This window comes from Corvus kubaryi, unplaced genomic scaffold, assembly GCF_017639235.1.
Source record: "Corvus kubaryi isolate FWS band 111438036 unplaced genomic scaffold, C.kubaryi_AGA036_p1.0 65476, whole genome shotgun sequence".
NCBI lineage: Eukaryota > Metazoa > Chordata > Aves > Passeriformes > Corvidae > Corvus > Corvus kubaryi.
The window spans coordinates 69929-92789 of record NW_024582034.1 but is presented as its reverse complement, the minus strand read 5'-3'; the positions used below and the strand labels follow the sequence as shown (position 1 = coordinate 92789).

At 41.7% G+C, this 22861-nt stretch overlaps 1 protein-coding gene across 1 annotated transcript in view; it reads left to right on the top strand.

Annotated features, from left to right (window-relative positions):
- LOC121673523 (VPS10 domain-containing receptor SorCS1-like) overlaps window positions 1–22861 on the top strand; it is a 148953-nt gene that overhangs the window by 75281 nt on the left and 50811 nt on the right. The window contains exon 2 of the mRNA XM_042046882.1: window positions 12755–12822. Within this exon, the coding sequence (XP_041902816.1) occupies window positions 12755–12822 (68 nt within the window). The remainder of the gene's footprint in view (window positions 1–12754; window positions 12823–22861) is intronic.

Here is a 22861-nt window from a genome sequence, read left to right as displayed (position 1 = left end):
CTTGCTGTCAGTCTTGTTCTAAAAAGGGCCTAGAGAAATACTTCTGTTTTGGGAGGTGTTTTATAAGAAGTAGTTTGTAGATGATCATCTTTGTAAAAGGACAGCCATAAAACATGAAAGGCAAAAATGAGCCTTTGGATTTGTTCTTTAGTCTGCCACAGGTACTTGAAAGATGTGCTACTCACCTTTTCCTACCTGTGCATCCTGCAAGGTAAGACCGAGAGTGTGTACAGAGTTGATACACTGACACCATCTACTTGAATCAGCCCTCTGGTCCCCAGCATGCTTCTGGCCTCTGGTGATGTTCAGAGCTCTCAGCTTTTGCCAGCTCAACACTTTCTCATGAAAAGTATATTGCTCCTGTGACTTCATGGTACTGATAAGGATCAGACCTTGTGGTGTGACCGGTTGAGGGAGAGGAGAAGAGATTATTCTGATGGTAATCCAGGGCTCTTGAGACAGTGAAGAGGAGAAGAAGAAAGCTTTCACAGACCTTGCATAGTGGCCATTACAGATCTTGTTTAGTCAACTTGCATTCTTACTTTGTTGTACTGCACAGCTGTTCCCCCTTATGTTCCTCAAGGGGCAGAATGATTTTTTGGAAGCTTTGAGAAATTTCTGGTGCACCACTTAAAACATTGCAATGCAGGAATAGTCAGTGGGACTATTAATGTTCTTTAGAGCCCTTCTGCAGTGGTGGGTGGTTTTGATATCTCAATGCAAGGTGCAAGATAACCCTGTAGCCCATGTATGTGAAATTCCCTGAAGGTCATCTGGAGACCCTGCAGAGGATTGTCAGAGAATGTGAGATGAGACTCTGTCTCTTCTCCCTTTTCTACCTCCAGGTTTTGGGTCCCAGATGTTCCTCCGATGGTGATGCAGGTGCTTGAAGAGCAAAGCACTGAGCCTTCCATTGTCATGCACAAGTAAAAACGATCTATCTCTTACAGTTTAGCATCCTAAATCTTGATCTTAAAAGTGGTCCCAGTTTAAATGTCAGTCAGCAGTCTCAGTTGTCATAACCACGATTCTTCCAAGAGATACAGACAGTGACTTGATATGAAGAGTGTGCTTCAATTTCTCTGTCTCCTAGAGGGCAAGAGTCTTTCATGTCCATAGAAATAATTTTTTAGATCCCTAAGTAAGGAGAGAGATCTCACAAGGTCAAACCTTCTGAAAGTTTTCTGTTGAAGTGAGGGTTGCAGAATGGAGCCAGTAGGTGTCTGAACAACTGTCCCTGGGCCCCAACCAACTGTAAAAGGATTCAAAAAGTTAATGGAGTTTTAGATTTCTGCAGAGGTGATTTGCCTCTTTCCTCTTACACAATCCATGTGCATAATGTAGAGTCTGTACTTTGGAGTTCCCTACTTTTACAGCTTGAAATTCTCAACCATAATGTTGCATTAAAGGAGATTGGAATTCAAGTTCCTCTATTTTTCTCAGCTTCTTTTTTTTTTTGTAAGTAACAGAACACTTAAGTCTGTAAGAAAAATTGCTCTTGACAGCTTCAACTGTGCTGTTCCACATCTTCCCATGTAGACATTAGCACAAGGTATTTCTAAAGTGGGAAAAAACCATTTTCTTTCTTACTAAGGTCAAAACAAAATGAATGGATTTTTTTTTCTTAATTTCCCCTCTCTCCCCAAATTGCACAATTGGGCTGACAATAAAAATCACAATTTTATTGTGGATCCTCAAAGATTACTTCATTTTTTCCCTATGCAACACGAGTTGGTGGCAGTCTTTCAGAGGACAATTTTTTGAGGGGAGGGGAAATATATTTAAAGTTTTAGTGCTGAGACAAGGGAGGATGTTTTATCTGGCTGGCTGAATGTGGTGGATATACACAGAGGAATCATTCCCAGCTCACATTCTGGAAATACCTAGTGAGAGAGATTTCATGTGTCTGCTTGATTAGGCCCTCCAGAGGAGATAACATCCTGGCTCCAGGGGTGCTTGGCATGAGCAAGAGCTGCTCTGCACAGGAGCAAAGAGAGAAAATTGCCCAGATAGAGTGTGTTTTCACAGCAACATATGAAAATTCACAGGTGAAAATAATTTTGCTTTACAATGTAATGGTACAAGACAATAATAACAATAAAAAGCTACTTATGGTACAAGTAGTTCAGCCATTGTAATGATGATGAAATGTGTGCACATGATGAATACAGAATTAAATATAATAAAGATGATTAAAATCAAGAGTAAAGATTATTTCAAAGGAATATGAGTAGGAAAAGGAGCTGCTAGGGCAGAGTTTGACCTTACCATATTCGAGCCACTAAGTTTTAAAGTAGGCTTTGTCACCTGCAGATGAGAACTGCATAAACAGAAGTTCAAGGTCAGAAGAGTGCAGTTAATTGGACAGACCACGATTTTATTACCTTAATATATAAGATAATCAGATAATTTAATTTTCTTTTGAATCTATAATAATGTAAAAATATGTTAATTGGCTATTTAGCACTCAAACTCTTGCTTCTGACCTTTTGTCTGTCAGGAGCTCTGACTTGTGCTTGTCTCTTACCTTGGGCACTTTCCTATTCTATGTGTCCCACTCAGCCTCACTGACCCAAGTTGCCTGTGATAGTTATTCATATAATCTAAACAATCACTTTTATTTTTTATCTTCTTCTTCCTGTGATGATTCTTATATTTCACCTTCCCTACTGTTTAGTTATAAGTACTCTATGTATGCATATTTAAGACATTGTGATTACATAATGAATTTGTACAATGACGTTACAGTTGTTTAAGGCAGAGTCTCAAATGTGGTGGAAAATCTGATTATTGGATGTTGCTAGTTGCAGAACCGTAACTTGAACAATTTGTGCGTTTTGCCCTTTCTCCCTCTGTGCTACACTTGTCACTCAGCAAACTGCAACAATCCTTAATTCCCTGGCCTGTTGTGAGGAAGGGAGTAAGCCAAAGTCTAAGGCACCTGGATTTATAGTTAATAAGGATCGAGGAGTGGAAAGTCTTTTAACTGGCCATTAGAAACAGATGCAAGGGTTTTATCTCCCTTTTGCACATCGTTTTCTTCCATGGTAACATCTGTAAAACTCCAGCTTTTGGACTAGTTCTCCTGTGCTAGCAGTGAGGCATTTTCACATGAAGTAAAACCTTTGTGTGATAGTTATGAGAGTGGAATGGACTTTAAGAGGATATCTAGTCCATCTTCTGTCCCTGGAGAGAGAGAGTGAATCTCTTGCCCATGCACTGATCAATAACAATTGTTTGAATTGCTAATTGGAATCTGAAGAAGACCACTAATATTTATATATGTATATGTACATATGCAAGGGAGAGGTGAGAGACAGGTTGTGTGTGAGAGGAGTGAGAGTTCCTGAGCAGAACCTGGAGTCTGAAATGGAAGAGCCATAAGCAACCTGAATTTTCTAGAAAAATCACCTTTATGGGAACTTTTTTTTTCCTCTTCTTTTCAGAAGTGGCTCAGACTCTAAATTTCCCACATAGTTTAGCTTCCTTTGTAGAACCAGACACTCTTGCCTTCAACAAAAACCCTCCCCTGTCCTAGCAGTTTATAGGCTCTAAAAGGGCCTTCTTTTTTTTTCTTAAATTGAGAACTGTCCTGTTAAGGTAGTGTCCCCGTACTTGGAGTTCAAGTCATTCCTTCTTTTCAGGTCTCCCCATGTCAGAAGCTTTAAATGGCCCTTCAGCAGAAATGTGACTGACTCCACAGAGATAAATTGCTGCACAAAATCTGCTAGTTCGCAGATGGTATCAGGAGATAATTGGAATAAGAACTGAGCCAGCAAAGTATCTGGGGCCTTTTTTCATTTTCTTCTTGAACTTAGAGGTGTGCACACAGCAGCTTTAAAAAGAAGACAGAGAAGGGAAAAAAGATAAAATTAAAGTTTTGAAGGCTTTAGAGGGAGCTTCTTAGCAAGGGGGAAGAACTGGGAGATATGATCCAGTGTGGGTTGCTGAATCAATAGAAATAAATTATGAGTTCTTTGCTATCACCTCTTACAAGGTATGATAGGGGACCCTTAAATCATATCACTACCTGACAGGAGAGATTGTATTTATGTTTAACTGAGTTACACAGAGATAAAGCTCAGGCTTCTGTTATTTTAAGCAATCTAGATGTGTTTTCTGGTGGGAATGTGTGTTTATATGCAGAAAAATGATCCTGAAGAGCTGGGAAAAATTCTGTGGAGCAAAACTGTGACTTGTGGGGGGGTGGGGTGGGGTGGATCAGATAGTGTGGGGAGTATTTTCTATCTCTGACTTCTCTGACTAATGCTACTCAGAAGCTGCTGATAGTGCTGGTCTGTCCACCCTCCCTTCTAGTGTGTTTATTCCTAATCACCACACCCTTTCCAGACACTTCTCTCCTAATTCTGTGTGGCTGATAATTGCTTTTATGTTACACAGACACACATGAGTGTGTGCACTCTCCTGCAGCCTCTGGGACAGAATCCAGCTGCTCTTTAAGGACTGATAACCATGCTGCAGGCATCTCATTTATTTCTTTATTAAGGAGGTTTTACACGATTGCACAATTGCAATTATGGTTGGAATTTTTGTGTGTGTACACTAAAGGCAAGCATGTAGGTATGCAGGAGAGATTCTTGCTAAAACTGAGGCAGGATTCACCAATTTCATTTCGTATTTTCTTGGAAAAAATGTTGTGTGAGAGATATTGCCCAATTTTTAATGTGTAGTGGAGATGAAAGAGCCTTTGGGCTGACTTGCAGCCACTATACAGCTAGTGGCTATGAATACCCTTCCTTTGGTTGATGATTTGATTGGAATGTCTGCCTTGGGAGGAGGGAAATCAGACTTCTTTTCCCACATTGTTGTAAAACATTATAGTCTGATTCCTTTTCTGAGTCCTGGAGTCATTAGTCATTCCTTGCTGGTGGGGTTATTCAGCTGCATTCACTACCATGGCAAGGATTCCTGTGTGCTAGGCATCTCTGAACATACCCTAAATTACAGTCCCTGCACAAAAATGCCTAAAACCAAAAGCATGAAGGACCCTGTCAGATTCAATTAAAAATCCTTTCTGGATTTGTGAGAGGCCAGAAAGGTAAGTCTGTGACTCCAGAAGAGTTGTCTCTCTCAGTGTTGATGCTGATGGGTGCTGTTTCTTTGACAGACTGGGCTTGCCCTTGGATTGCCAAAGCAGAGAAGCAGCACACAAATTCCTGCCTTGCTTTTGCTGGTAAAGGCACAGGAGGAGAGAGCTGGGCTTTCCAGATCTGGCTCTTTCCGCAAGGCTGCAGTTTTAGTGGTTTTAGTTCTGGGTTTTTTTTTTTCTTTTGCACCCTCAGGTTCTGTTCATTCAGTGCAAGTCCTGTAAATGGGAATTTCAAATTGTTCCTTACATATGGAAGGTGCTTTTGTGAAGATAATGTGATTTGTCTCCAGCTGTGCCCGTGGGAAGACTCCTGCTCTGGCTCCAGCCTATTGTGCTGCCTGATTTATATGGAAAGGGAGGAGGACAGGGGACAGAAGGAGCCTGCTGTGGCAGTTTTCCTACTGGAAAGTGATAAGCAACACAGGCAAAGGAGGATTAAAGGCAAATATCCTCCTTTTAGTTGCTGGTTCTTGTTTTGAGGACAAATTTGACAGTCTCAGCTGTTTGGAGATCACAAGTTCACTGGAACATGTTTTGTTTCTGTGTGTGATCTTGGGACTTGTTTCTTTCAATTTCAGAAGGCTCTTTTGCCTGCACTACCTGAAGCCACCCACAGATCATTTTTATCCTCCAGAGATTAAAAAAAAAAATGAAAGAAAGAAAGGAACAAAAGTAAGGAAAAGTACTTTGCTGCAGGTTAAGTTGGCAAAGCTTTACACTTACACAAGTGCTCCTCTGATTTCCAGGGGCAGGATTTGGCCTGTGTTTGTTGTCAGTACCTCTGCTGTTTTCTTCTTGTGTCTTAGGATGTTCATTAACTCCTATTATCTGGACATAAGTTTTCTTCAGCTTTGCTCACCGGCTGGGGAAAAAGGGGTAGATTGGTATTTAAGGCATATGCTTTCCTTCTTAGTTAATCATCCTCTTACTCTGGGTGAACTCAGATTGGTGTTTTATCTTCCAGATAATGCCTCTTACCTTAAATTATCTAAATGTGCTGAATTGGATTATTTCAGCTGTGCTAAATTTCTCGATGGAGATACTTTTTCAGAATAAAATGGTCTTCAATTTGATTTTTTGTATGTATTCGCAAAGTGGATCGAACCAAACTCTTAAAAGTTGATTTGGATTCTTCTTTCTGAGTGTTTCCATGTAGAGAAACACTTAAACTTTCACTCAATCTCCCTCTGCCTCCTCATCAGTAAAACAAAGATGCCATTGCTTGCCTTGTTTCATAGTGGTGATGCTTGCAGAATTTGTTAACATTTGTGGAATTCAAATTCCTCTCCTGGGACCTTCCTAATAGTTCTTTCTATATGCTTCTCACAACTGGAGATGGCACTCTTGGGTATTGGCAACTGCACTCAGACCTCCAGTGTAAATGAGGATGGAGATGTTACACAGTTTGATCACTCACATGCTCACATATATTTCTTGAGGCTGTATTTGTACGAAGAGATTTTGGTGAGACCAGGATTCAGCAATGATTGTTTTTGAGAATCACTCTACCTTGACCTAGGAAAACACTTGTACTGGAATAATTTTCTTCAGAGCAGCCTGTGCCATGCTGTGTTTTGAATTCTTGGTTAAAGTAGTGCTGATAGCACACTGATGTTTTAGGTGTAGCTGAACTGAGCTTCACAGTGTCAGGTTTTCTGTTTTTCACTCTGCCCACCCGAGGAGGAGGCCAGAAAGGTGTTGTGTTCCATACAACATCATCCTCAGCAGTAGTAACTATGTTCTAAGGCTGGTTCTGCATTGGTCTGCTGGGGGGGACAGTCAGTGACTGCCTTTGTATCACTTGTTTATTTATTTATAGTTTCTTTCCTTTCCTTGACTAATGAAAATGTCTTTGTCAGGAATTACAAGTTTTTTAATTTTGCTTTTCTGGTTCTCTCCCCCATCACCCTGGGGTGGGACAGAGTGAGTGTCTGGGTTGGTGCTTAGTTGCTGGTTGGGATCAACCCACCACACACTTAAGCACAAATATATATTGAACATACAAATGGTCCTTTCCCCATCTTTTGAGTGTTTGTGTGGGGAAATTTAGGCTGGTATTGGTGGCTTTTGACAGAATTAGCTTTGAATGAAGAGATTGCATGAAAGAGTGCTTTAGCAAATTCATGATCATGAATGTTCATGTCCATGCTTGTCAATCAGTCCGTCTTTAGTTAATAATCTTGTGCCTTGAAAACCACCCACCACCACCATAAAAAAGAAACCCAAAACAAACAAACAAAACCCCCCAAAAATCCCAAAGACGAAAACACCAGGGACCTACATAGATCCGTGCTGCTGGCATTTAAGTCCCAGAGCTTTTTAAGCCAACTTTTCTTCAGCTGTGAGCATTTTACTGACACTGGTTCCCAATACCTGTGCTTGCTCACATTGGAAATGTACTTCTTGGGTGCTGTTGCTCTCATATGGGTTGGGGAATGGCAGATGGAAATTGCAGACAAGCTTCCTGTGGCTGGCTTGAAGGGTAGAAAATGTTGCAAGCACCATGGAAATACGTGTGTGGGCAGGAGACCCCAGCATGCCATAGCAAGTGAGGGGAGAGCTCTCGTTTTTTACATGTAAATTTGCCTGCCCTCTTTCTGCTGTGCTCTGTGCTGCCTAGTGCTCATCCCTGTACTTGTTATTAATTACACTTGGCAAATATGTGCACAGGGCTACTGATGAGTTGTGTTAATCCCTGAGCTGATATAGCAGGATCACTTAGAGAAGAGATGTCTCATGAAGTGAATCAGAGCTGGCCTTTCAGACGTCTGTCTGAAATGATCACCTGCTTTCTCTGGCTCCTGTGCTCTTCCCTCTCGTGTCTCTAATATGAGTGTCCCCTTACACAGGAGCATGACAGCCTTTGATGTGGTGCTTTTCACTTGTTCTGAGGTTCATTGCCAAGCTGCTGAAGGAACTGCAGTGCCTTTGCACTCTAATTTGTGGGAAACAGACATTATATATTCCACTGTGGGGTATATGCAAAGGACTTTGCCCGTTTAGAGTTGGCAAGATCTGGAGGTGGGTTTAATGAACTAAAGTAATTTTCCTTCGTAGTAAAATTTTATTGGCATGGAAGATTGTTATGCCAGCAAATACTCTGAAAAGCTTCTGAGTACTTTTGTGATTTGTGGGCTTGGAGATTCCTGATAATTGTCTGAACAATAGGGATAATAGGGATCTGTTCAGGGATGTGTTTTTGAGATGGAATGAAATGTGGGCTAATGTTCCTGGTTGTAATTTTTCTGCTTTCATGCCAGCCGAGTTGTGTCAAGACTCAAGGCTGCTGAATTGGACAGTTTTGGATGCTTGCTGGCCTTATTTTAAGAAGAGGTCCATCATACTAAGTCTGGATTTAGTGGTTTAGTATGCTATAGAGCATTATGTCAGGATTCCTCAGTGCCAGAGGCTCTTAATCGGTATTGAAGTAAAGACCATTGAAGGTAAATGATTGGCAGGTGTTGGCATTTTTTTATATAAGCCTTAAAGCAGGGTATTTAGTGGACAGTGAAAAAAACCCCAACCTATGTGCACTGTGGAGATGCATTTGTGAAAAATAAAGTACATACGAAAATTCTTGTAGGACTGGAACATCACTTCTTTCCAAAGAAAATATATTTTTTTCTGATTATCCTTTCTTCATTCCCATTTCTGTCTACAAAACCAAAACAGTTTGTTAAATTATTCAGGTCATTAAGTTTTGTGTAAGCTCGGCTTGAAATTGCATTTTCCAGAGGGATTGTATTGCCTTAAGGGAGCTGTAATTCAGCCTTCCTATTTCCATACTCAGTCCTACAGACTCTTTCCCTTTTTTTCATTCTCAACCAGCTGAGCTGCCTGGTGTCCCAAGGGGCAGCTGCCCTGGGGTGTCCTGGGAAGCACACTGTAGTGCATGGAGCCTGGCCTGCAGGAGATGAGGAAATTTCATATCTGAGCTGTATTTCCTGAAATGAGAAGTATGATCCCATAATAAAATGCAGTTTAACATTGAGCTGACTTGGAATTAATTTTGGAAAGATTGGTTTGATGAATAGAAACAATTTAATTTGGCACTATAAAGGTGTTTTCTTTATTTTGATTAAATAATTCCTAAGTGTAAGTTTTTGCTGTTTCTGAATTGCTTGGAACTTTATTATTTTTTATTTCTTTTCCCCAGAGAAAAACGTTTTAATTTATGTTGCAGAATAGGCATTTTCTACGGGGTGGCAATTCCAGATTTCTCTCAGTTCAGGGAAGATCATGTTTTTGTTTTGAAATAATGCCTTAAATGTAAAATCTCAAATTTTCAGTAGAATTCAGCTTTTAAAATGAAAATCATCAAGATTTTCATGCAAAATTACACTGGCATGGAAAAAACAAGGTTATTTGTTAGGGTTGACAAAAACAAGCTGAGCTTCTTCAACTACAAAGCAGAAATTGGAAGCAAATGTCTCAGCCTGAGTCAACGAAGGTTTTTCCCTTTTTAATTTTTCTTTCTCCTGTCAGAATTCAGTTTTGGAAAATGTGTCCAATTTTCCTAATGTTTTGTTCTGTTCTTTCTCAACTAAAGCATTCAAGCAACAGGATGTCTTAGAAAATCTGGTGCTTTCCCACATCTGCCGCTGCTTCTTGTTTCTTCGTAGCATGGCTGGGGCAATGTGATGGGGCCTCAGAATATCCCCTTGAAAGGGTTTGAAGTTTCCTCTGCTGAGCTGTGTCAAACACACCCCATGGAGACAACTCAGGAACCAGCTCTGCCTTTCAGGCTCTGGTTTGTGTCTCAACCCCGTGATGGTTCCTGAGCAGCTGTGTTTGCACTGTGGTCTCATGGTCTCATGTGTGGGGGGGAAAGTGCTTTTGCAGCTTTTCTTGGGAAGATTGTGTGTTCAGATGCTCAGATCCTCCCCGGTTTTCAAACTCCCAAACCATTGCAAGAGTTACCTTTATTGAGTCTGAGGTGTTTTGTCTCAAAAGCAAGCGGGAGCAGAGTGGAAGCTGTCTGGGGCTATGGTGTGGGAATGCTGCCTGGGCTGGGCTCATGTCATGAGTGATTTTAGGGACAGGTTGCTGTAGGTGTTACCACTGCCTCAGGCAACTCCTGCTATTTCCTGGGACCCCGTGTAAGATACTGCAAAGGAATGCTCATGCTTGTGCTTTCCATGACCACCAACAAGCAGAGATGGATGTTAGTCATCCTGGGCAAAAATCCAGGAAAGTCATACTAAACAATGTGCTTTTACTATGAATTTATACCCAGGAGCTGAGTAGCATTCAGCCCACTTCTGTAAAGCTGGTGTTATCCTAGTATTTGCAGGGTGGTAACAGATAAGTGATGTCTTCAAAAATATAGGGCATAGGTGATCTAGGGAGAGACACACAAAGAGCTGGGAGAGTATGGATGCTGCCTTTAGTTGTAATTGCAATTTAGGGTGGAAAAAAGGTAGATCTGCTGAAATTTGACCAAGACACAGGGATTTTATTTACTGTGTTTAGGAATGGATCCAGGATCCACTGAACTCAGCTGTCTTCAATGTGCTTAGACTCTGAAACTTGAAAACTTGACTTTGTGAAACCTCACCATAGTTGCGAGCAATACGAGGCATGTAATTTCAGGCAGGGCTTGTGCTGTAGTCCATGGCTTCCTAGAGACTCTTGAGAGGAGTGCTGTCTGAGTGCCTGTGGGAATATAAGGAACATCCTAAAAATGTCATTCTCATCGGGTTTTAGCTGGGAGAAGGCTGCCCTGCTGGATGTAAGGTGAGGAGGCACACAAACCATACAAACCTTGGTTGCTGCAGCTTGCAGCTGGCTCTTCCCCTTTTGTATGGAAAGGTGTGTGCAGGGTTTAAGCTGTGATAAAAAGAATGTTAGCTTTATTTCCCCATAGCATAGCAGTGGTTTCAGCTGACATGGACTTGCATATGCTGACTCAAATCTGCCGGGCAGGTTTCTTTTCACACCCTGCTGGAAGCAGCTTGGCTATTATCTTCTTCCTAAAGGTCTCTGCGTGGGGAAATAAAGGGAAAAATGCAACAGGGGATGGTGAAAGTGAATCCAGTAGAGGGAGGAATGCTTGGAGCGTCTATTCTAAAGTCATTAAGTTGGGCACTGACTGCATAGTCACGTACCAAGGTCCCTTACAGTTTGAACAGGTTTTTTCCTGGTAGTATGCTGACAGTAAACGAGTGCTGCAGCAGCTGTGTTATTGATTAATCCTTTGGCATTTTTCTGCAAAGCTTTAAACTCTGCACCCATCAGCCTTTCAGCTGGGAAAGCCCAATGAAAGGTATGGCTGATCCCACTGCTGTGGGAGGAGGAAGAGGGAGGGAGGCCTGGCTTTTGTATTAGCAAAGATCCTTGTTGCATAGGAAAACATTAATGAACTCAGCCATTTGAGCCACGTCTCTCACTTGGACCCACCTTTTAGGCAAACTGTGAAGTAACTGTTAACAAACCCCACCCAGGCAGTGGGGCTCATTGCCCTAGATGCTCTCTCTCACAGCTGGAGCAGATGTGAGGGAAACTGGCCTGTGCTTGAATCCTGCAAGGAGGAAATGATGCTGAAATGTTAAAATGATGCAAAACAATAATGAAGAGATGCCCTGGAGCTCTTCCTTCAGGCTGGTCCTGTAGAATCCAAGGGAATGAAATGTATGACATTAGTTATGCTAAAAAGGCAAGGAGCAGATGCTCAAATGCTTTACCTTCCATTGAGAAACCTCTGTTCTTTCTGCACAAGTTCCCATCCCAACACAGAGAGCACAGAGGCTCCCAAGCTATCAGAATGTGTAACTGCCTTTCTGGAGAGAAGAGCATTGGGCAGTGTAGCTTGTAACTAGGAGGATTACATTTACCTGTGAAATCTGAGGTTAGAGCACCAGGTACCTCAGAGGGAAGTTACATTCCTCTGTGGTCCCCTGTGTACTACTTAACTCCCTTCTCCCCCAGCCTCAGTTTGCAGGGGCATGACTCGGGAGTGTTCTCTTCAGAAAGTCAGTGAGTCCTGGAGCCTCTGACTCTCCCTGAGCACTAAAGATACAGGTGAAGTTTTGTCTTGCTCAGTGCAAAAGCAGAATGCCATGCTCCATGTCCCTCTTACCACTGCAGGAAGGTGATGGCATGTAGGAATTCCCATGCTTTGGAGTCAGTGACAGCAGATGGAGAAAACAAAGCTGATTCTAGGCAAGATGGACTGTTTTGCTGGATGGGGATCTACATAAACAAACTTGCCAGTTCTTTCCATGGAGACTCCATAATTAGTGATAGCATGTTGAGAGACAAAAGAAGTTGACTGTAATTTTAGATTGAGCTATTGAATTAACAAGGCTGCATTTGATTCCATTCCTGACTTTGAATAATTGTAGTTCCAGAGAGGTCAGCTCACAGAGTCTGATTAATTCCTGGTGGCATGTTTTATTTCAAATGCAAAACATGTTGGGATTAAAATAAGTGTTACTGGTTATACAATGCGCTAAGATACTGATTTCCCATTTTATTTTTTAAACCTACTTTATCCTATAATACTGCAACTTTAATGGATAAATGCTCAGCTCTCGTTTGGGTGGTTTCAGATGCCTTGTGTATCATTACAAAATCTAACAGCAACCTTTTCTTTCTCCTTTTTCCCTTTCTGTCTTCCTCCCTCCCTCCCTTTCCCCTCTCTAGGTGATTCTCATTCTGACAAAGCTCTACGACTTCAACTTGGGGAGTGTTACGGAGAGCTCACTGTGGAGGTACGTGGATTGTGGAAATCACAGCAACGGGCATGGAGGGTTGCACTGTGTCTCTTGTAAAACTGGGGGCTGACCTGGGGTGTGGGCGCGGGGGAGTATCTGGGTTCATCAGAGGAGAAGCTGGGAGAGACTCCGAGACAACTGGAGTTGCTTTTTGGAAAAGGGATACATGATTGGGACACATTCTTTTAATGAAGTGGGGTCTGCAAACAGGAGGGTTGCATCACGTAATGGCACTTCCCTGGCACACAGAGGAGCTTGGTTTCATTCTCACCTTTAAGTGTCCTTAGACAAGTCGCTTCCTTCCTCTCTCTGCTGTGAGGCTGGCAATGAGAACAGGCTCTACAGATGGGTACACACTGTGTCTGAGAAGGTAGAAAACACAGTGCTGATATAATCTTAGCTGATCTTAGCCTTGTTCCTCACCCGAGCTGAGATGGTCATCTTGGTGGTGAGTCTCTGTTGAGCTGTAAGGAGAGTAGCTGCTGAAGGACTAGAGATGCCACAGTGAGGTGCTGGTGCCTTCTCCACTGTGGATGTACATGGATGGTGTTGTATAGCTGCCATATTCCTAGTCTGCCGCAGGAGATGGACTGTCCTGGCCTGGGGAAACATGCTTCTGGACAGAGCGTGTGTTTGGAAGTGTGTGTCTGCATTTAAAACAAAGAAATAACTTAAAATCCCCTCAGCCCCCAAACTCACCCCTATAAACACCAAGGTCAGTTCTTTGATGTTTGAAATCACCAAATGGTTTCATCCTGCCTGTGGCATGGAAAGGGTATGTCTTTAACAGAATTGTTATGAGGTGTTTTTTACCCTAAGGACATATTAAAAAAAAAAAAAAAAAAAAGAATGAAAAAGCAGACAGGGGCTGGTGAGACCAAGTGCCTTGTTTCAGATTCACCTGGTGTATTACAGCTGTTGTGAAACCTGCTCATAGTGCAGTTGGTGGAATAGTCAGTGCATTGTAGCCAGTCCTTGGGTGTGAGCCCTCCCTGGCAGATGGTCTCTCATTCTTCTTTCTTCAGAAGTAATTTAAAAGCCCCTGTTTGGAGAAGGCTTTGGCCATTTGCTGCAGCTTTATTCCTGTAAATGTATTTAAGGGTTAATTATTCAGTAAAGCTCTTGAAACTTCTCAATTTGAACAGTACTTAAGAAGCCTAATTGCACTGCACCATGGTAATCTGCAAAAGTATAAATAACCATGCAGCTAAGAAGAGAGAACAGTCATTTCCACTTACCCTGGTACTTTTCAAGGTATTAATGCCTTAAAAAACTTTTGCCTCTTTACATAGCAAGTACAAATGGCACTGTGATTGTACTTTAAACATAATTGCTAAACAATCTGCTCTGCATAAATAATGTAACAAACAGGCAAACCTTGTCTTAATCCTGAGCTTGCAGCATCACCTGGGCTCTGCAGAAAGGTAATAGCAGCACCCCTTTTGGAAGTTTCCCAAAGTGATGGAAATGTAATTCATCATCAGTACATTTGAAAGCATCCAACACTTGGTCAGCTGGGAAAACACACTGCTTTGTGGGAGTGTTTCAGCATGTTCTGGAACACTTTTGGTCTCCAGTGAAACAGGGGCCAGTGAGGGGCCTGGAGACTCAAAGAGATTGAGAAGTTAGAATAGAATCTCCCATGTTCTTTTCCTAGGTCTATGAGGAAAGCTCAGGGTAAGAGCTAGTAGGTAGAGCTCTTGGGCTTTAAACCTTACTTTCTGCTTGGACAACTCAGGAAGAAGCCATGTTGTACTTGGCAGGGGAGTGTGGAGTCCTAGAGAGCATTTTTTAGTTTCTCTGCAAAGGACATTGAAGAAATGCAAATAGATACTTAGTGTAAGAAATAAGCCAGAGAGATACTCCTTTTCTTGGGATTTCTGTTCTGTTTGCACTTGCAGCCCCCTAAATCTTTGCATTATTTAAATTGGTGCTTTTCAATATTTTCTTTTCATTTTTGAGACCCTGAAACTTTTAAAAGGAGGATTTCTCTTTGCAGAAGGAATGTAAGCCTCCTGGCAATAGGTTTGCTTTTCTTAGTTAATTTTTGTAGATTCTTTGGGCCCTCAGATGGGTCACAAACTGAATGCAAGTTCAAGTAAGTATCAGAAGATGATCTGTACATTTCCAAGGTCTTTGGGTTTTTTCCTGTGTTCTGGAAATACAACTAATCCTTTCTGCTAGCCAGGAGTCCTGCCCATCTGAGCAGAGGTGCTGTATGATATCTATCCTGACCACTCGGCAAATACAGTTGCTTGCACAAGAGAGGAGAGTGGCTTTTGTGGCTGAGAGCAATGAATCACACGGCAGAGGATGCTGAGATAAAGCAGAGTGCAGTGCAATCTCCAAATACCATCTTGCCTCCACCTGCTTCATGCATCAAAATCTCCTCAGTTCCCCCTGGATTTTAGCATGAGAGGCTTCGTTTAATGGAGAACTGAATTGCCATATGAAAAGAACTTCTAATCCCTGCATCTAAATACAAAAACAAGTAAATCAATAAGAAAACATCCTGAATGTAATTAAAAAAGGGAGTGAGAGCAACAGAGGAAGAGAGGAGAATTAGAAGTTACAAGATACAGGAGAAGCTGCTCCTATATCAGGCTGATATGAGCTTAAGACAGGGGAAATGCTAGTCAGCATTTGAATGCAGGAACACAGGCATTGCTCTAATATCCAAATTCCTGCTTCTGGGGCTCAAACAATCACAGAAAAGGTCTCTATTGCTACTGAAGCAGCCAGCCTTGAAGCAGCCAGCTTCAAGGAAAAAAAAACCACCCACACACACTCTCTTCCTTGTGAATGCCACATCTCTTCTCCATCACAGGAGATACCTGTCAGTTGTGGTTTAGATTTTTGTTTTTCCCACTGAGTTGGGTGGAGGTGATAATTTTCCTCCTATGAAAGGAAGCTACTTTATTGTTACTTTACTATACTTGTGATGGTATGAGTCATTTATGAATTTCTGGAGAGAGGTCTTTTTCATGGGTCAAGAAATAGAACTGTAAAAATTATTTAAGCTTTTAGACATGCAAACCCTTCATCAGTTCTCATTTCCTAGCAAATTACCTAATTGTGTAGTTAAGAATCCAGCCTGCTTTAAATAAAAAATGGATTAAGGGATGGACATATACTTTCTGTATGTGGGAACCTAGAATGCAGAGAAATATTCTCGGCATTCTAGGTTCCCACATCTGTAGAATTTTTTTTTCACCCCACTAATACCTCTTCTCCATCAACAAAAGGAAAAGAATTTTCCCTCTAAATCTGTAAACTTATATTGTTTTGATTTGAACTGCTGTTGGAGCACCTCTAATTCCCAAACTCTCTGTGGGCCAGGATCCCTGCATCAAACTTCATTGTCCATGACGAACTGTAAGCATACAGGAGTGATCTGTCATGAAATATTAACTCTCTCTCTAAGGAGTAGTGCCAGGCTGCTTCACAGGAATTGTTTAAGATGCACAGTATTGAGATAAAGTTGTGGGAACATGACATTCTGGATAAATATTTAAAATTGATATTGTAATATTTGAAATGTTTTCAACTGTTTCAACCAGTGCCTATTGAGCAGTTTCTTTCTGCTAAGATAACTGGAATGAACGTTTGCCATTGTTGCCTTTTTTTAGTACTCAGGAATGCATTCATTTATTTTATTTATTTGGATTGAAGTACCTAAAAAGACAGCTTCCCCTCTCAATCTTGAGGGAGCTCTCAATCTCTGTGAAGTCAGAGAGACAACAGGGCGATCCAGAAGACAGGAGAAGCACAAGCGAGCAAGGTGCTGTTTATGATCAATGCCACAGCCGTGACTGCAACACATCAACTAATTGGGCAGTGGGGAGCAGTTTAGATTTTCTTCCAAAGTGCAAGCACTTGCATGTGTCAGCTCTGAGTCCCTGCTACCGTTTTACCCCCCTCAGATGGGTCCCCTGGAGTTCCTCTCCTCTGGCTGTGGTCCCAGCTAAATTATCTGATTGTACATAATGCTGGCCCATGCATTAACCCAAAATTGTGACTAACTCTTTCTGTTTAAGAGGCTAAAACTCTGATGAAGGAGTTTATATATATATATATATATATATATATATATTCCTTCTTGTTTTGTTTATTAACCAAGAAATTGTGTCTCCATGGCAGCAGTCAAAAATCCCCAAGCATTTTTTTACTCTTGCGGCTGCAGTGCCTAAAGAGGTTAGTCTGTTGTCTTAGTCTTTTTGTTGAGTTAGAAAAAAAGCCTTTCAGCTTTTTAATAGAGACAGCTGCAAAATGCAGCAGCTGCAACCCTAGTTTGGAGCAGAGAGGAGTAAAAACCCCTCAGCTTGCTTGCAAGCTGCCTTATGTCGTGCATTGCTCTTTCATTCAGTTCTGTTTGAATTACCAGAGGGCTTTACGTTGTTTCCTCCCGTGGACTTGCCTCTTAAGCCTCCCACAGTCCCCAAAGACCCTCAGCATATGTCAGTGTATCTCTAGCATTTTTTGTCTTTGCAATAATTTCCCAGCTCATGCTGATTTCTGTGCCCTAGCTTTGTGTGTGGCACACAGAGCTGGCTTCAGGGAGGGCTGCTCTGGGTGGGAAAGGGTGAATGTGGTGTGAAGTGCCCTTTGGGAACTGGGGCTCAGTCTGCTTGCTCCAAATGTAGCAGCCTCTAAGACTGGTGTGTAAAGAAGTCAGGGGTCTGGAGATTCAAAAAGCCTGACTCAAATTTCCATATCATCCTCTGTGGAACAAGCCAAACCTGAAATAGGTCATGGCACAGCCAGAGCTTTCTTAAGAGTGTTTCTATCCCAGTGCCAATACATAGTTTAGACTGCATTGTGAATGGCAAATTCTGGTTTGTGCCACGACCTCTTGCTTGGTACTGGTTTGGCTCCACTGGGGCACTGTAGTTTTCTGGAGCTTGCTGTATTGAAATGCAGTCTCCATGACCAGCAGCTGACATCTCATCTCTCAGTATTGTCAAATTTGATTACATTTATAATTTTCCACTTTTGTGCTGATGACATGCATCTTCGATATGTGCTATTTTCTGGATGATTGTATTCAGGCGTAAAATTAATGGAGCTGATTTTCAAAGTAGTAATGCTTCCCATTACTGCATCTTCTTTGGCACTTTTTAATAATGCTGCAAAGTGCAGAAATACTGTGCTGATGAGGAGAAGGGTTTCTTGTATCTGCAGTCAGCCATCAGGGCATGGAGGGAAGGAGCCAGCTGTGTGTGCAAGCACCCTGATCTCGGATTTGAAAACCACGGTAACCAAAAGTTTGGCATCTCTACTGTTGCTGTTTGTTAGAATGCATAAATAGCTTAGCTTAATTCTGGCTAGCTTTTTGAGGCTATGGGAGCCACCTATGAAAATCTTTGTGGTTGAGAGCTGTTAGGTGCAGACTGTGTTTGCTGAAGAACCAAGGGAATGGGGAACCACAGCAGATGACCACAGTGTGAGATGAGAGTTGTTCCTCGAGGCTCCCAGCACCCTGAGTTGCAGTCAGTGCACACCTTCAGCAACATTCCCAGAGTAATGCAGTTCTTAGCTTCTGGTACTCTTGATGATTAGTCATTTCCCCACAGTGGGTGGTCCCATTTACCCTGGTTCAGTTCAGCCTGGCTGTCAGTCAAAGATGCCATAGATGGCCTAGGAGCCACACTGGAACTCTTTGGGACGTGCACAGTAGCTGCATGTTGGCCCACTCCTGAGCTAGCTGCTGCCAAATGAAGATGGTGGCCCTTTGTTAAATAATGTGAGCTAAACAAATATTTCATTGTGGGTGTCAGGAAATATACTGAAGGGATTATTCAGAACTGCTTGGGCTGTGTGGAGCTGAATGGGAAGATTCATGGTAATTTAAAAAAAAAAAAAAAAATGTATTCAAGGAGTTGAACAGAATGAGCCATAGGTTTAGCTCTCCTCAAATGTGCCAGAGTTCCAGGTAGTGTCCAGAACATACATTCTTTGCAGTTCAGACTAGAAGGAGATGCTGTCATTGCAACAAAGGGATAGTGTGAGTTAAAACAGTTTTACATGTCTGTTTTGGGAACCAATAATAAAAATTAATAGGCTTATCTTAAATTCAGGGCTATGCTTTAGGATTAGGCAAAATCAGTAATGGTAATAAAGATAAGACTTCATTTTTTAATACTTTATTCTTTAAGTATAAGGCTAACTTCTGTAGAGAAGTTTCATTTGTCTCCTTCCTGATGTTTCCCTAGCCCTGTTATATCCCACAGGATTTTCCAAAAAGGCAATAGTAATGTTCACACCTTTGCTTTATGGTGGTTCCTTGCTTTAATCACATTAATGTTGCCTCAGAGATGGTGGAGACCAAAATCATGTGAAAAGTATTAGCCCAGCAAAGGAGTCTAAAAGCCTTTGTACGTGTCTCGGGGTGGTGTGTGGATTGAAGTCCCACCTTTGCTTATTAGGGTGTTTTATTCCTCTTGTTTTATGGAGCTCATTTGTCTTTTGTGAACCAACTTGCTGACTAGTCCATTTGTTGTCTCTTAATTGCTTCATCAATGACCTTTTTGTGAGGGCAGGGATGTCATCAGACAGGGGGCCTTTTGGATTTATTAATTTTTTGTTTGCCCTGAGACTAATTGCCAAGACTTCCCAGAAGATATTAGTTTACAAATTTTAATGACACTTATGATTTATTAATATGCTTCCCCCTGCATCTGCTCATCCCTACGTTGTGGTGGAATTCCTACTGAATTGGAGAGAATTAATAAAAACAGAACTGCAGATTGTAATGGTGTTTTAGGTAATCTGCTAATTTAAAAAAAAATGCCCATGCTTTATTTATATCTGTGAATCTCTGAAGACAGAGGTAAATCCTGGCTTTGGCTGCATTCTGCCCCAGAACCTCATTTTGGTGTTGCATGGTGGGCGCACAGGTGTTCACATTTTCGTGTGCAGGTAACTCCTGTCCAACCTGTGCTACACATCCCCACTCTGTGCCCCATTCACACAGCTTTTGCAGCTTGAAAGTGCGACTGCTTTGCTGAAGTTGTTCATGTTCTATCGTGTGTCTGTTGGAGGACTGGGCTGGTCACTGACAGTGGAAGCTGCAGATCTGTTCAGGTGAGGAATGTGCTCGTTGAACAGGTCTAGAGAGGTTGTGTGTTTGTACGTATGTGTTGATCTCATAGATGACTGGGCTGTTGGGATGCTCCTGGGATCATATATAATAAGTAGACCTGGGAACTTTTGGATACACCTTGTTTTCTGGCTGGATACAGGGAAGCAAGAAGAAAAGGCAATTTATCAAATTCCTAACTTTTGGAGGGAATGTTCTCAGGACCAAAGTGGAATTCCAAACAAAACGGAGAGAGAAAAAAACATGCTGCATTTTGTTTTAATTTTCCACGATTCAGGTAAGAGCCCCAGCCATCCCTCTTGAATTATTTATATTCTGCAAAAGAGCTGCAACAGGAGAGACTGAGAATCTCTCCATGGAGAGACTCACTCTAATCTTACGTGTGGAAGATCCAAGTTCAAGCCGTTGCTCTGAATAAATATAAAGGGAAGTGCTTTTTTATTCCTCAAGTAATTACATTGTGTAACTCATTGCTACAGGATGTTGGGAGGTAGAAATAATAAAAGCATAAAGGGATTTCAAAAGGGGATTCAGTGAATTAATGGAGGATATTTCTACTGGTGGCTGAATAACGTGATAGTCTGGCAGTAGCCTACGGCTTACATGAATTATTTTATAACATTGAAGGAACAGACAAGTCTACAGCTTTTTGGATCAGAGTTGCAGAAACATGTCTTTTTTGTTACCTGTTTGTCAGCAATGAGCTACTCATGCTTTAAATATTCCAATAGAATAGCTGGGATTGTGCTGGAGATTTGATATTTCACAGTGTATAAGTGGTTTTGGGATTTGGAGATCTCTGAGTCCAGAGAACTAGATGAGAGACTTGGAGAAGAAATCATGCTTTTATCTTTCATATACTTTCCCCAGAATATTCTGTGGCAGATTAACAGGTAATACAAATATTTGTAATTTGGTGGTTCTACTATGGCTGTCTTATTCAAACAAGGGATTTGAGTCTTCTGCATCACAGGTGGGCTCTCCGTCAGTTGGTGTCTCTTGGATGCTACCACATTGTGTAAATAAAGGTGTTTTATTGGCCTAGAAGTGCTCTTTGAAATTGTAGTTTGAAAAAAAAAAAAAACAAACCCAAAGAACCAACCCCAAACCAAAACAAACCAACCAAAAAAATATCTTTGGCATAATTTAATTTTTGAGCCACTCCTTTTAGGCACTCAGCTGGGTCAATGGAAACTTAAACCTGCTCAGATCTCTGGTCATTCCGTTCCAGAAAACTAGATGATAAAATGGGAAATTTAGGGAATTTAATGCCAAAAGATATTTCTGGTGTAGATTTGTAAACATGAGGATCTTAGTGTGAACTAATGAAATTTGTTGTGGAAAAAAGTAAACTGTTCTAGGAGGCTGGAAAAATATGCTTGTCCCTGTGTTCTCAGCTAATACATGCTGTATTTATTATAGTTTTTCTGTCCTTGTTGGTGAATTCCTTTGATTCCGAATCCCCAAGAAAGGAGACATCCTATCTCATCAGCAGTGAATTTTGAGCTCTGGTCATGTTCCCAGGTATTTAGTTCTGGGGTTTGGTGGAGAAGGTCAGAGGAAGCTTTGTCGAGAGCAAATGTGCTTTTGAAGCCTCACTGTCCCTATGAAGTCATCTTGTCAGGGTTGGCAGGTAGGGTGTGTTTGTAGTGCTTTGCCTACTTGTTTAGAAGCAGCAAGGCAGTGCTCAGGAGGGAGTTTGTAGCCAAGAACCTGCTGTTGCAGATCCTGTGGGTGTTGTGACTGTTGCTGCATCAGCAGAGCCGCACCTGTTAACAGGAATTGGCTACTCCATCTCTTCTTTTGTCATTTGGAGAAGCAATTCCACTGCTCTCATTAAAGAGCTGCTCCTTTGGTTGAGTTATCTAATCTTACATTCTAATGAGATTTGGATGTCGACTGCAAAACTTTTTGCAGGAAGCCACACTTAAAGATGAATTTGTTTTGACCTTGCTAATGTCTTTTTCTGATCACTCTTTTCTGTGCAGAGGAGTTTCGTTGGCACAGATTAGTAGCGGATGCATTCAATGGGAATCTGTGCCAGTAGTAATGAAAACCACACGTTAAATTCCCTTATAAATATGCAAATAGGTAAGTGAAAAATAAAACCTTCTTAATAAATTACATAAGAGCTTCCATACTAGATCTCATCTACTAGGATCGGGAAAAGAGGTGCCCAGAGAAGAGTACGTTAAAAATCTTACAATGTTATGGGGTATGGACAGGGTCTCGCTAAAGCGAGTGGGTGGAACATCTCTCATATGAAGAAAGGCTGAAAGAGCTCTTTAGCTGGAGAAGGGAAGGCTGGAGTGGGACTGGTGGATCGCATCAATGCGCACAAATTCCTCAAAGCAGGGGGCAAAGAAAATGGAGCCATGGTCTTTTAAGTGTCTGCCCAGTGACAGGACAAGAGACAATGCATGGGCACAAACTGAAACTCAGGATGTTCCCTCTGAATATGATGGAAAACATTTTTTACTGTGTGACTGAACACTGACTGAGGTTGTTCAAGGAGGCTGTGGTGTGTCCATCCTTGGAAATACTCAAAAGTTATTCGGACTGATCCTGGGCAAATGTCTTCTATGTGGCCCTGCTTGAGCAGAAGGTTGGATCAGATCAGCTCCAAAGACTCCTTCCAACCTCAGCAATTCTTTGGGTCCAAGAAGGATAATGAAGCATTGGCTAAAGGTTCAGAGCAAGTAGAAGAATTTGGTTCATAGGACAATATGTAGTTAATCTTTGCATCTCCTTGCTGGAGCCTGTTTTTACCCGTGTGAAGTTTAGATGAGTTCCTAGAATCAGATCCAAAATCTGTCAAGGACTGTAGTACATGCAAAGACTTCACCTGCAGTTCAGAAAGTTCCCTGGCCTCTGATCAGGCAGACAGAGATAGATACTGCCAGGCACTTTCCAGGCAGTCAGGCCTGTGTAAGGAGG